This window comes from Haemorhous mexicanus, chromosome 3 (genome assembly GCF_027477595.1).
Source record: "Haemorhous mexicanus isolate bHaeMex1 chromosome 3, bHaeMex1.pri, whole genome shotgun sequence".
In the NCBI taxonomy this organism is placed as follows: domain Eukaryota; kingdom Metazoa; phylum Chordata; class Aves; order Passeriformes; family Fringillidae; genus Haemorhous; species Haemorhous mexicanus.
Genome location: NC_082343.1, coordinates 93,524,155 through 93,539,035, shown reverse-complemented (window position 1 = coordinate 93,539,035; position 14,881 = coordinate 93,524,155). Strand labels below are relative to the sequence as shown.

Genomic DNA, 14,881 nt, shown 5'->3' with positions numbered 1-14,881 from the left:
CCTTTCTAGTTTGATTTCTTGGCATTTTAAGCCTTACTATATAGGTATATGAATATTGTCACGGCTCATGAAAACACTGGTTACAAAAATTACAGTTTCCTTCTATAATTGAAACTATTCTATGTAAGTTCTTTAATAAAAATCATGTAATCCTATGAACTCATTTTGAAAATCATCTATAGGTTACATAAGGTACTTTTTACAATTATGAGTAATCAATCAAAAAGTAATTGTTGAAGTAGCTAGTGTACTATAGGAATGACAATCTGAGTTCAATAAACCAGCAAACTACTAATTAGACAATATTATAAATGCAACATTTGTAACCTGATTCACAATGTAAACAAACTAGAAAGAGTTTCTAGAATCTAGAAATATTTTCAAGTAAAATAATTACAAAGTAATAATAATTATTAAATTCAAAAAAGAAATCTGTGACCTTCTAACACAATAAAATGCATAGGTCACACTATGTAGACAATAAGATTTCATGAGATGCTTGTTCCAAGTTCAACATTACATTAATTTTAAAACTTACTTGAAGAAAGAATTCCATCAATGAATTCCTGTCTTGTAATCTTTCCATCCTGATCTTTATCAATCCTCCTAAAGAAGTCCATCACACGAGACTTCTTATGGTTCATCCATCGCATGTATTTTTTCCTCCAAATATCAAAATCAAAGTTGGCAAATTCTCTCAGCTTAATACAAAACAGAAAGAACTTTATTCAGCTGAAATCCATCAATCTAGAACATCAATGAGATAGATACCATCTGTGTTTTGTTGATTAACTGATTTTTTAAAGACCTACACAAGCATTTTAAATATCTCAGCTCTCCTCACTTGAAATGACGATGACAGCTTTTCAAGCACATTAAAGCCCACGTACCACAGTGTTTTCAGTTAGCTGTGTCACACAATATAATACAACAAATATGGGAGTTGCTCACAATATTGGAATTTAATCTCGGGTTAAGAAAATTATGCAAAATTATGTACGTTCTGTACAGTGCTTTTCTGACCTCTTCAAGTCTGTCCAAAGCATCGTTAAGTTTTCTCCTTCTTTCCAATGCCAGAAGCCAAACTTGCTGCCATTTGCTGACTAGAAGGTTTACCCGTGGATTCTTGGTTTCAATTTGTGCCTGGGCTGCTGAGGGATAAATGCCTGGTGTTGGGGAACGCTTTCCTGTTAAAACATGATAAAAGGCATAGGGCTCACCCAGTTCAAATAAAACAAATGTTTACATGAAGTGCACTCGACCTTTCTAAAATTATTCCTTCCTGTCCCAAGAAAAGAGGTCATACCCCAAGATGATTCCATATAGTGGGATTTTTCTTCTTTTTTTTACCATTGCTGGGGAACAACCCAATGGTGGTTACAGCCTCTTTTATCTAGCCAGAAGCAGCTAGTGAGGGCTCCACTAGTCAAGCTGCACAGTTTAAATTAAATCTTCGTAAATCTCTCAGAGTTGCAAAGTAAACAACCTCATTTTAGAAGCAGGTTCCATGGATGGGTAAGCATAAAATACAATGGGTAAGTATATCTAAAAATACAAAGAGCAATTTCCTCACTTGATGATTCACTTTCCATTCAACTTCACTGAATACACTTCTAACTGGATTAATATAATTTTATAGACAGTAAGAGCACAATTTTGTCTCTATATCTCTCTGTGAAGTTGTCTGCACTTTCAGATAATGGAAGATTTGCAAAGACTCAGCATGTATTGCTCTTGGAAGTTTAAGGGCACAGAAAAGACTGCACACTTTAAAAGCTATTCATTAAGATTAGGACAAAATGTAAAAATACATGTCTGGTCTGAGAAATTTCCTCACACTTTATAAAAAATGAGAGATAATTAGAAAAATCAGCCAAGGGAATTTTACCCCCTTTCACCAGAAGTTAATCAAACCTATTAGATTATTAGCAATCTGTAAACTTTACAGATAGAGCAATGGTACGTGTTACACACCCCAAAACACGCTGTTACTTACTTCCTGCTCTCCCCTTATCAAGGACAGGAATATGAGATTGTACTGGAGAGGGTTCAAGTGCTTTCCTTTTATAGGTCTTTGTAACTTTATCCACATCAGGCTGTTTTCTGGTCATTTCTTCCATGAATGTCTGCAATCAGATAGAGGGGATCTTAATTAACAATACACAAAAGTAACCAGAGGAATGAAAAACATACACAATAGCAAAACACCAAAGTTAAAAAGAAACCCACTTATAGTGCCAGCCTCACAATATAAACACAGATAAATGTTTTGTAGATAAGAAAAATCAGCAGGATAAGGTTTTAACATCACTATGGCCTGGCTGTTAAAAGAAGGCTAAATCTAAAAACCAATCTGTCAAACTTCTTTATTAACTGTATGTGATGAGTTGATATAGAACAGAATCTTCCCTCCAAGATCTGCTGTTCAGATTGCAGTTCACAGAAGTGAGACAGCTCTGGTGTTTAAGCTGGGGTAAATCTATGAGCATTCACTACACCAGCAGCTCCCTCTGGCACTTCATAAACCTATTTTTGATATTTAATCAGTAAAGCCACACTGCAGCACTAGATCTAAGGCGGCAGCACTATCATACATTTCATGTGGGCTTTCTTTTATTCCTAATACTATCCCAGCTTGAATTCAATTATTATAAGAAGAAATAGCAAAGGAGATTGGCACTTGATCACACAGTGTAGCTGAGATGTGAACCCCTGTGAGTGACAGGTGTCACTCACCAATCCTTACCTGATGTTCAGCTATAAGTGCTTTAACCTCCTCAATCTCCTGGGGGATGACCTCTTTGTCTTTTTCAGTTAGTGTAGTCTCTGCCCACTGCAACCAGGACAGCAAGGCTTCCAGCAGCTCCTGGTTAGCAATGAGTCCAGCCAGAGCTCCTGCCAGTCTCTGTTGATGTTGTTTAGCCCATGCTAAGACCTTGACAAAGAAACCAATACATGAGTATGTACACATCTGAAACTATTCATTAAGTTTTTAAAATTGCTCTGCTAACTGTAAACCCAGAGGTACTTCTTAGGCCTACTGATGTCTGCATATCAAAGGTGTTAAATGTTGTGACTGATCACTAACAGTAGCTAGGCAACTAGAATTCCTAGTCCAACACATTTCTTCCACAGATATTCAGGATTAGGTGCTGCTAAACACAGTAACTAGCACATTCAGGCAACGTATTAAGAATTTTAACTATATGTGTGAGTTAGTGAATCACACAGGATTTGGTGTCAGTTTTCCTGCTGGGAACTCCTGAAGCCACACTTTCCTATCACCAGTATTTTGCTTTTCTTTAAGCTTAATATAAAACAGAAAATATTACCTTAACAACTGAGGGCACAACCTACCTGTAGCCACTTAAATCATTTAGATATCTTCCAGATTAAGAATATGTTGGACTGAAATCCTCCCTAATATAATCAGAAAATCCTTCACATTTTTCCTTGTATTTTCTTTCTTTTGTAACTTTTCAATTTCCTCCTAAAAACTATTGGTATTCCTCACTTGGGAAGTGTCAGACAGTATTTCCTTTAATACATACAAACAAAGGAGCTTGACCATCTGCTTTAGCTCTTAAAGCCCCGCAAGTTTTGAAAGAAAGCCTAGGGAAGCACAGTATTCACATCCATCACCATGGGTATTTTAAATGTTTAGTTCTCAACAGCTGGATCATTTCCTCACAGTGTGACTACCATGTTGGTTGTCAGCTGTGTTCTAATCAAAGATGGACTGCTGCAACAAAGACAGTTCAACATATACTGACCTCTTCAAACCTGGCTCTGATGATTGTTATCCAGTGCTTAATGGTGGTGATGGAGTCTGGGTGGCAGATAGCCAGAATAGCTTCTCCCATACCTGTTGCTTTATTCAGTTCTGCCTTTTTCTCTTCCAGTTTCTTCATAAATTCCTAAAACAGAGGTAATAATTTTAATTAGATGCTGACAAAATTTGCAAGAGAAATCTGAGTGCATAATCTAGAAGGTCATGAGCCTTGAGCCTTGACTGCTAAGCAGATTCAAATTGCAAGAGGAAAGTTTCACTTGTATTAGAAAAGCTTAAACTGTTTAAAAAGCCTATTCCACATAAAGTACTAAACAAAGCTCTAAAACCTTATCCCAGCTTGCCGCTCCTTAAATCCCACCCCAATCTAAATCCTTGGAAGATGCATGCCCTTAATAAAAAAACAAAGAAAAATCACAGCATTTAGAAGTGCTGTAAACCAGCTATATGATGGTTAGAATCACCACTGGCAACATTTCAATGACTTAGTTTGTCAGCCACAGTAATTCTTCATAATAAGCTATCAAGCTCCTACCAGAGGCTGGAAATGTCCAACTACAATTGCATGCTCAGACAAGATGACAGAGTTCAGGAGCAGCTCTACTAAACTAACACAAATGTGACAACTCAGCAGTTGAGGGGGAGAGACACAGCATGTGGAAAAAATCTCCTAAAAGCAAAAGGATGTTTACAGCTTTAGGCATCCAAGCTCATAGTTATTGGTATTCCTATGATAGCAGAACCAGAAATGGATGTGGTGGGGGAGAAACAACACTAAGAAAAGCAACTGAAAGGAGGTTCCTATCCTTTCTATAGCTTGCATTTCTTTCTTTCTTTCTTTCTTTCTTTCTTTTTTTCCCTTTCCCTTTTATTTTTGTTAAACATTGCTACTACAATGGTTTTACTTTTCTGCCTAAATGTTATGCAAGTTTGTGTGTCTTTATGAGCATCCTTAACTACAACTGCTAATATCTCTCAGTGCCTAGTGGAAATTTTTTTATACTTTAACATCTTTAATTAGACTATAAAATGGAAACATATCTCTGAAAGCTTAACTCTTCCTCTCTCTGGCCATAATACCATTTATTTTGGATTAATGATGAAGTTAAAGATGAGCCAAGTCAGGTCTGAGACTATTCAAAATCACCAAAACATTGTAAAAATAGGTTCTTCAACAACTCATAATGACATTATCCTGTGCCTTTACAAAGTAAGGGTGAAGTTGTTATGAAATAAAATGTAAAATATAATCTCTTCTACCTTGCTCTAGAAGCCTGGAATATGTAGGCTCTATATTTAAATGTATTTGTTGCTAATTGATTTTGATTTAAGGTTTAATTATTGCCAGAGTTTAAGACCCAAATCATAATAGCAAACCTTCTCTCACAAAAATACATGCATCCTTACAATATTTCAGTTCAACATGCTTTTGGAAAAGTTGAATTGGATTATAATGAGAGATTACCAAAACAAGTCAGAGGCAGGTGGAAAATGGGCAAAAACCCCCATTGTGTTCCCCTGCTCAGCTGTACTAGAGTATTTCAAGAACTGAATCTGTGACACACAAGTCCCAGTGTATTAAACTCTCCCTAATTTTATTGAACTATGTGGCAAACCAGTGACACAGACAATTTACAAAAGAGGAAATGGGAGGTCTTTCCTTGAGCAATGCAGTGCATTAAGCCACTACAGCTTACAGTACCATTTGGATAAAATATTGTCCTGAAGAAAACATTTCTCCGTGTAGTTCAATACAAATGCAATAAAACTATTTTACAAAAATCACAATGAAAAAAGGATGATACATTTCATATTTATGTAATAATTTCAGTCATACATTTTTATTATAGTATGCAGCATTATAATGCACACACAGTATTTAAAAGTAATATATATGTATTCTTGCCTTATTTTCTTTTTGTTTTCTTGAAAGCTAATGTTATAACCTTAAAAGGAGAGATGACCTATTGAGAAAGATTGTGTGAGTGGTAAAACTGTAGTACCATAACCTTTCTTAGCTTGAAAATTTCTCTATTGTTTGCCCTTTAGGAGGAAAATCCCTTCTAAAGCCAACAAAAAAATTTTAAGTACAGTATGGCCACATCTACACAACCAAGACTGGTTGTGTTGTGCTAGCTATCATCCTTCCCAGCTGGACTGGGTTTCTCAGAGACAAACTTTGCCTTGAGGTTCCAAGTTATGCTTCAGCTTTGGCAGCACAAATTTTAAAATTAGCACAGAAATATTTTGCTAATCCATCTACAGTGTGGAGGAAGACATTTAAAATTCTATTTTCTAATTATTTCAGGGGACCTAAGATTTCACTCAGTTCTCTTTGTTGTCAGAAGATTAAAAAAATCAAATAAAAGGGAACTGGTGAAGCACATGTGGAGGAAAGGCAGCTAAAAGACATTTCACTGAACAGAGACATTAAGTTGCTGCTGCCAGCATTAGTCAACACACTGTGAGCTGACTATAGATCAGCACACGCTGATGTATACACACATTTGATGTGTACATATGTTTGCCAGTTTATAACTAGCTCTCAGTTTCCAGGGCCCTAAACTAAAACTGAAAACTTTTTCAAAACATTGCATTTTAAGTACATTGGAAATTCCTCAGTTAAGAACCATTTATTAGTCCTCTCTTGCATGTACTCCTCTGCATAATAATATTAGCAAACTCAATTTAAACAGGATGCTTTTCCAACCTCCATTTCATAAATTTTGCTTTAACTTTCTTCAGAGCAATGATGAACATATCCAGGATTAATAACTTGTTCTATAAAACTGTGGGCACTACACCCTTGGTACTATTTTGTGTAGGCTGCCCTGTGCATGTTTGTAGCCCCCTGTTTGGAGAGTGAAAATTTGACCTCTATGATCCTTACTTAGCCAATTTCCCATTTCATTACTGCAAAGTTAGTTTGATGGCTTATAATTTACTACCTGCAGTACCTATGCCACTGTAGTATTCCAGTGGCCAATGCATGTGAAGTATGGCAGCATGCTGTTCCACCATGACAAAGTTCAGGGATGATAATACCGTTCTGCTGACATCTACGAATGACTTTACAAGAAAAGTCTATCTAGGTCAATGGTGCTAAGGAGACAGATACACTTTTGCTACTGTAGCAGTCTGTGTGGCAATCACAGGCATGCTGTGCTCCACAGAGGGGCTTGCATCTGTCTCTAAATCTTTATAGCAACTTTCTAAAGGCCCATTTTTCTCTTTAATAAGCCAAGACGACTCAAACAACAGCCCAACACCAGTCTGGACATCCAACTCTTAACTACATTGAATTTCTGGCTTCTCTACAGAAAGAATGGCTCCAACACTGGATGCTGGATAGAACTACCTGGGATAGACTCTGCCTCCTTTCCTCTATTCTACCACCTGTCAGAGCCATTAGAATGAAGAGGATCCTCTGCATGTTCTCGCTTACCCTGTGCTGCTCTATCAGCGTTCGCAAGGCCTCTTCATCATCTGGAAGGATGCCGTGGAAACGAAGAGCCTGCTCTGCCTCTGCCAGCCACTCCAAAAGGACATGGACAACTGAGTGGAATTCTTCTGCCTGTTAAGATACAAGAAGTCATGGTCACTCATGAGATGACCAGACAGACATGCTGCAGCTTACACAGGGAGATTGAGCCCACATTTGGAACATTAATCATCCAGCAGTACCGGCACATTATCTTTCCATTAAAAAGTCAATGATATACAGCACTACATTTTCATAACTGTAAAAACAGCTCATGCTTCCCAAAAAAATTATAGGAAACCTAAAAGCCTGTTCATGCTTTTAGCCATCTGATTTATATTGTATCTGCAGCTCAGTTGAGAATGTCATGACATTCTTTACACTGACAAATTACACAGGAGGTGCTTTCAGCGACCAGCTGGAGAGAGGAGAACTATTGTCTGCAAAGCCTAAAGCACCAGTAAAGCAAAATGAATTGACAGCCTGCTGGAGAGTGACTCTTGAGTCTAGAGAAAACAAGAAAGATTCACCTTTGGGTACAGCCATATTCAGACACAATTAGTGTTTGAGGTAAGTTCACGACTGTGCATGCTGAGGAAAGCAGAGCAGGAATATTGTACATAGCAGATACGTTACTACTGCAGGAGCCCCCTTCTAGCATCAGTCCAAGCTAGTGTGTCTTAGAGAGCTGAAAATCCATATTATCTCAGGTTTGGAAACAATACAGACACACCTATTTATTAGGATTGGTACCAGATAATGATGACATACACAGACTGTTCTAGGTCATGACTGCACTCAGCACAACTTTTTTTTTTTTTTTTCTGAAGTACCTCACCGTGCATTGTAATTGTGCCAAAGTAAAGAATTTTTCACAAATCTACTTCTTTCCAATAAGGCACAAAAAGCATAAACATGATTGCAACCTCCTGCTTTTTGTGAATGGGGCATAGTTTTTTATCATCCTTCATATTTAACTGTAACTTTAGTGATTTCCTTAGATGGTAAGGTCTTCGAAACATTTGTTTTGCATTTGTGGCAGAGACTAATAATAACAGGAATAATAAATGCTAAGAGGCTATTTATGTGCTGTGGTAAAAGGATAAACAAGGTAAGCAATGCATTAGCACGTAAATGAGTATTTTCAAATGAAATTAGAGGGAATGGCATCAAGTGAAAATGAAATGAAATTTTTGGCAACTAAACTGCAAGATATTTTTCACTCCTTCTGAAACAGTACATGCGGCAACATTTTTATTCCTCTACCTGCCGAAGGGCCTGTTCCAGTCGTGTTTGCTTGGATACTGACAGGGCACAAACTGTCTCCCAGCGAGTGCTCAGCTCCTGCATTTGGACTTTGACCCAGGAAGAGTCATCACGGCTGCCTTCTATCAGCTCCCTTGCAGACCGCTTCAGAGCCTGGACACTGCTTGTTCTTTTTCCCAGCTCTTTCTGGAAAACCTAGACACCATCAAATATATTTGAAATGTTTAGCCCATTAAGACATGCTTAAAAACAAGAAAAAACTACTGGTTATGAAAAGAAATGAAAATACAGATTTATTTTTGTCAACAGTAACTCCGTTTAAGTGATGCAAAACACCTAAGTTCTATTTATTGGATTCCATAGGAAGATATTAATACTCTCTTCTAACATAATAAAACTGGAATATGGTAGGAAAATGTCAGGCAGATCCCAAGAATCCATTCTGGTGCAATGCATGGGAAATCTAGTCTCCTTACCACTGCTGGCTTTCCATTCTTTATCAAAGCAATTGATCTGACATGGATTAACACATAGGATTGCTGTGGCAGGAAAAGATCAGATTAAAAGCTTACAATCAAGGAGAGGGTTTTAAATCATCCAAACAGAAATAAATCCCCATCTGGGGGGTCTAACTAAGGTCGTGGATCTTGCTGCTTATTCATATATTTATGTGGGAGTTCAATCTACAGCAGTAGATTGAACAAGCTCCAGTTACTTAGAAAAAGCTCTAAAAAGAAGATAATTACAGTGCACTGTGCCACTGACAGCAACCTACTTGTGATGGACAGAGGGATTTCAGAAGCAACTGAAGCATTGTGCAGGCTAATTTTTATAGACAACCCATGTTTCCAAACACTTTTTTTTCTTTGGAGGCCCAAAATCTCCTCCTCAGTGGGGATGAGATACTGAAAGTCACAGGTGGATGAACAGAGGGACCTTCACCTCCTAATCTTTCCAGGCTGCAGAGCCCTGCCTATGTGTCACCTTTTCAACACAAGTAACTTCAGCAGCCATTTCTTCTGATATACTGAACAGCAAAACTGGGATTCAGAGGCAGAGTCCAATATCTCCTACTTGTTCCCACATCCAAAACCACTTCAGGAACATCATACTGCAGGTTTCCAACACAGGCTCCCTGAGCCCTGGTCTAGTTGAAATCTATGCATAACTTTAGCACTGTAATTACTTTTCTCAATAAACATACAGCAGCCCCACAGGTCTGAAAGGCTGCTGTAGTCATGATAAGTGCACGGGACATATAGTTAGCAGATGGACTGAAAAAGAGTTGTCTGCCCCAGAGTTTTCCAGTAAAATAATTTTTGCCATCTCTTGCCCCTAGACACACATTTGCAAATGCATATTTGTGATGTATGACATGGTATTAATAAATAGACAGGGTAGCACAATAAAATAGAATATCTCAATGCTAACTGGTATTAATGAGTCACTAAGAGTTGTCCTCTTTCATGTATCTTATAACATTTTCTATTGTTGATTAATTTTGTGTTGCAAAAGTATTTCATATTTCTAAAAATTACATAATAGTGAAAAATAAAGATATTATTAAAATGCTACACTTATGAGCAGTCCAATAATTGAAAACCAGTATTTTTGGAACTACCTTATGGTTGTCAATCAGGTTCATTACTAAATCGATGTCTCCATGTACTGGTTGGTCTTCTGCTAGTTGAGGTTCAATTTTGTACAACCAGTCAATGAGAGCTTGCAGAGCATCAGTAAACTGTCCTGAAAATAGCAGGGCTTCCTCCAGTTTATTTTGTCTGAGAGGGAAAAAAAAACCAAACAACCACACACAGATAAAATAATCATTTACACACTTCAGGAAAATATTTTGAGCATAAAATAATAGAATCATGGAAGTGTTAGGGTTGGAAAAGACTGGTAAGATCATTGAGTCCAACCACTATCCCAGCACTACTACATCATGTCCCCAAGTACTACATCCACATGCCTTTTGAACACTTCCAGGAATGGTGACTCGACTTCTTCCTTGGGCAGTCTGTTTCAATGCTCCACAACCCTTTCAGAGAAGAATTTTTTCCTAAAATCCAACCTAATCCTCTCTTGGTGCAATTTGAGGCAGTTTTCTCTCATGCTGTCATTTGTTGCCTGGGAGAAGAGACCAGTCTCACCTGGCTACAGCCTCCTTTCAGGCACTTGTAGAGAGCAAAAAAGTAACCCCTGAGCCTCCTTTTTCCAGGCTAAACAAACCCAGCTCCCTAAGCCACTCCTCATCAGACTCACTCTCCAGACCCTTCACCAGCTCCACTGCCCTTCCCTGGACTGGCTCCAGCCCCTCAGTGTCTTTCTCACAGCGAGGGGCCCAGAACTGGACCCAGCACTGGAGCTGTGGCCTCAGCAGTGCTGAGTGCAGGGGGACAATCCCTGCCTGCTCCTGCTGGCCACACTATTGCTGGTACAGGCCAGGATGCCACTGGCCTTCCTGGGCACCTGGGCACACACTGGCTCATGCTCAGCTGCTGCTGACCAGCACCTCCAGAGAACTTCAAATCAAGTTTCCCCTTTTAAAGGGCTCTTCCTTCCACTTCCTCCCCTACTCTTCTACAATACCATTAACAAAGTATGCACTTGCAGTATTTTACTGCTTTGGCATTCCTAATTATCAAACAAGCTAGTCACTCTGTTTCTACTTTTACACAACGAATTCCAAAAATAGAAGCATTTTTCTTATTTGATGAATAATTAGTTGAGTTTCATTTACCTTTCCACTGACTTTCCACAAATTGTGTCCCATTTATCTCTTAGTTCACTCAGCATGTCATCAAGTTTCAAATTGTCATCAGCCAAAGTGGTTTTCTCTTTCAAGGAACGTCCAGTCCTATTTGTAGTATCATACACAGAATGTTTGGCACCAAGAGATTTTTGGAATTCCTATATATTTGGAAAAAAAAAGAAAATATCCATATATCATTAACTGCTTACAGGCCATTGTTAGTTAGTTTTTGGCATACTATTTGCAGCATAAATTGTAAATGTTGCTGCAAGAATAATTTAAACTGACTGCTAAATTTCTATGCTAATGCCACAATGCACCTGGGACTTGGCACTAGGAGACCCCTGCTTTTTGTCCTTCTCTGGAAATGTAGCTCTCTGCTTACTGGAACAACTTTGGGAAAATCCCTCCTTCAGTGAGGGCAATGATTACTGCCCTACCATAATATTCCCAAATTTCAGCCTAGTAATCAGAAGGATGTGAAAGAACTGCTACTTTGGGAGCCATTAACTGAGCATTCTTGCACTACATTCTTACAAACTAAGATTTCAAGTCACTTGTAAAGCTCCCCAAGAGCTACAAAGGTTATTCTAGATTAGCTCAACAAGGACAAGCTGGGAAACCTCTGAGCAGCAGCAGCAGTCATGAAACATCCAAATAACTCAATCTGTGCTAGAAGTAAAAATCACAAGCAGGTTTCTGTGCCCCAGAACTTTGGACAATGACAGTGACAGAATGTGCCTGCCAGCTCTGCCAGCTCCTTTTGCACAGATCCTCTGGAAGCTTTTCACATACACAGGAGAGCACAGGAAACACAGCTCATCTGATACCACACAGGAATTAACTGACTGATAAGAGTAAATAATTAAATAAAGGAACACTGGCAAAAGACAGCACCAGCCCAACAAGGCAGCTTTTAAATTGCACCAATGCTTGAAATGTTTTATTTCACACCTACATGAAGTGCTAGCAGGGAATCAGTTGAAAAGAAATAAACCACAACTTTGATTTAGAAAACCCTTACATACAGCATCAAATATTTTTGGGTTTTTTGCCACCAAAGAAGCAATATTTGTTTTGTAATTTAGTATTTCCATACTATTCTTTCCTTTTCCTCATATAAAACAAGAAAACAAACTTTAAGAAAAAACATAATTTTCAAGCTAGGACTACTGTAAAAATAAATACAATTTTCAAAATAACCAGTTTTTTATAACAGTTCCTTCACTACAAAGAGTATGTCTGTGCTTCTTTTCTTTGATGCGTTTTGTTAACTATTTAACACTAAACAATGTTACTAGGTTTGCATAAGGAAACACAATTAAATTGCTGCCACAGAAAGATCATACAGGAAAGAGATTTAAAGATGGCAAAGGGTTGCAGTTAGTTCATTCCCTGAGATGAAACCACATCTACTTTCATTTGACTTCAGGTATAACTGAGAGTAGATTTTGGTTTAAGCTGCCAGGAAATGATAGGTAAGTTAATTACTGAGATTTTTGTTCAGCTAGATACCTTCCTTCTAAGGAATATGGGCACATAGAGATAAAATTAACCAGAATCATATAAATGTTCTGTAAGAATACTCAGCACTAGCACAGGAATGGGTGACCTAGTGCGGGTTTTTCCATTCCTGACTCCTAAAAATGAGAAAAAAATCCCAACAAACAGACCATGAGTAACCCCCAAAAGTCCCTGGCAACATGCTAGATATGAGTGAGAGAGAAAACATATTATCTTGGCTTTTCTTTTTCAGGGACTTTTTTTTTGGCAGTAATGACTGGCAAAGAGCGAGTCCAAATTATTGCTTACAGCACACATTCAGATGGGATAGCAAAATCCTTAACTAAATGGAGCAAGGAAACCTTCAAGGCTGGACAGAAAAGACAAAGACAGACACAGAGTATATGTGGGAGTGGAAGGAAAAGACTCAAAATACAAGGAAGGACGTTGCAGCGTTGGGAGGTTTGACAACTCATTAAAAAACAATTGAGTTGATTTCTTGAGAGGGTGGTGTTTGAAGTTTAAAGTCACAAAGTTCACCAAACTCCCTCTCTCTCACACATTCATCTTTTCTATCCAGATCACCAGTTTCAATCCTCATGTCCCTGTACCAATTTCATCCCATTCTTTAATGAGATTCAAGCAACTCAAGCTGTAATGCTCTGAGGGCTTTTTACATGAAAGAAGCTGAAGAAAAGATATCAGTGACAGAAGTGATGAGTCTGCCAGTCCATTTGAGGAAGCTTGGTCTCATAAAACATACTGCTATAGGTATAAAGCACATATCAAGTTTCTCAGGTTTAACATTTCTGAAGATGGGATCAGAATACAGGTAGAGAGTCCTGAAAAGCTCAAAGCAAAGTCACAGGGCTGACCATACTGTGAGGAATTTGAATATGTAAGGAAAAGGAAGGAGTGAAAGGATTACAAGATTAGTAAGACTCAAACTATCATAACAGCAAGATCCCCCCCGCCAGTTCAGATCACTGACTTCAAATTCTGGCAACAGCAGCAATCCCAAAACAAACTGAAATTGCAGAGTTGGCACAACAGAATGTTAACACAGGTTTTATCTAAACGTTTTTAACAGCAGACACAGGTAAAATTATTTTTGCTTGACCAACTGCCAGCTCTCACTATATTAAAGGAGAATGGTTTCCTGGCTAATAACCAACATATCATGCAACCTGAGAGATGATAAAAAAATAAAGCAGACTGATGAAGTCATTATTATACATGACAAAATTTGTCAGAGGTAAAGGCAATCACCAGAAGCTACAGTGAAAAGAAAAAAATTAAATATGCAAACCCCTCAGGATATTGTGAAATATAAAAAAGAGGAGTAAATGGAGAACAATATAAATGTCATAAAAAGTAAATATATGCCAAAATGTAGAAAAGTAAATTATTCTAGTGTTTAATGAAACTGTCCCAAGAGAAATCTTAATATCTCTAAAGATTCTACCTCTCATCCACTTGATCTTCAATAATATATTATTCTAGGCATTTTAAAGAAGTCAGTCAAAATGAAGTAAAGACTACTTCTGTCTTTGCTTTTGCTGTGTCTGATGGAATTACAGAGTTTTACATTATCATTACGAGTTTGAAAAGCCAAGTGAATGAGAGAGATTTTTACATATTTACAGCTGAATTTCTGAAAAGGTGGTTTCAGAATTTTGAACCCAATAAAGAGAAATATGGAGGCAGTATTTGCTCTAATACTGTCACAGTGTTTTCTAAGGGATTTCATTATTATTTCCACTTAATATAAAAAGCAACTGCTAATCAAAATACTTGATTAAGATTACTTTTCACTTTTGAAGTTGCCCTGAAGTATTAAAAGAAAAATCTCAACCCAAGTAAGTGGACAGTATATGTTTGGTTTAAGAACTTAAAGAAAGCCTCTTCAGAGATCCCTATTCTGCAATGGTATTAATCTGCTTTTTAAAGTTTCTGTGGTGCTGTATTATTCTTTCCTCTTCATTTTTAACCATCCCCCCACATATCAGGTACTGTGAAAAGTTCTTTTCATTCACACCCTGTTAAAATACCATCAATTAACTTGATGTGAATAAACACCCCATTG

At 37.7% G+C, this 14,881-nt stretch overlaps 1 protein-coding gene across 16 annotated transcripts in view; it reads right to left on the bottom strand.

Annotated features, from left to right (window-relative positions):
• DST (dystonin) overlaps positions 1–14,881 on the bottom strand; it is a 288,896-nt gene that overhangs the window by 13,512 nt on the left and 260,503 nt on the right. For all 16 annotated transcript variants that reach the window (XM_059842688.1, XM_059842695.1, XM_059842696.1 and 13 more), the window contains 9 exons: positions 11,281–11,450; positions 10,159–10,318; positions 8,538–8,732; positions 7,236–7,364; positions 3,774–3,917; positions 2,747–2,935; positions 1,997–2,126; positions 1,024–1,187; positions 539–701 (listed from right to left, as the gene is read on the bottom strand). In XM_059842688.1, coding sequence (XP_059698671.1) covers positions 539–701; positions 1,024–1,187; positions 1,997–2,126; positions 2,747–2,935; positions 3,774–3,917; positions 7,236–7,364; positions 8,538–8,732; positions 10,159–10,318; positions 11,281–11,450 — 1,444 coding nt within the window. The remainder of the gene's footprint in view (positions 1–538; positions 702–1,023; positions 1,188–1,996; positions 2,127–2,746; positions 2,936–3,773; positions 3,918–7,235; positions 7,365–8,537; positions 8,733–10,158; positions 10,319–11,280; positions 11,451–14,881) is intronic.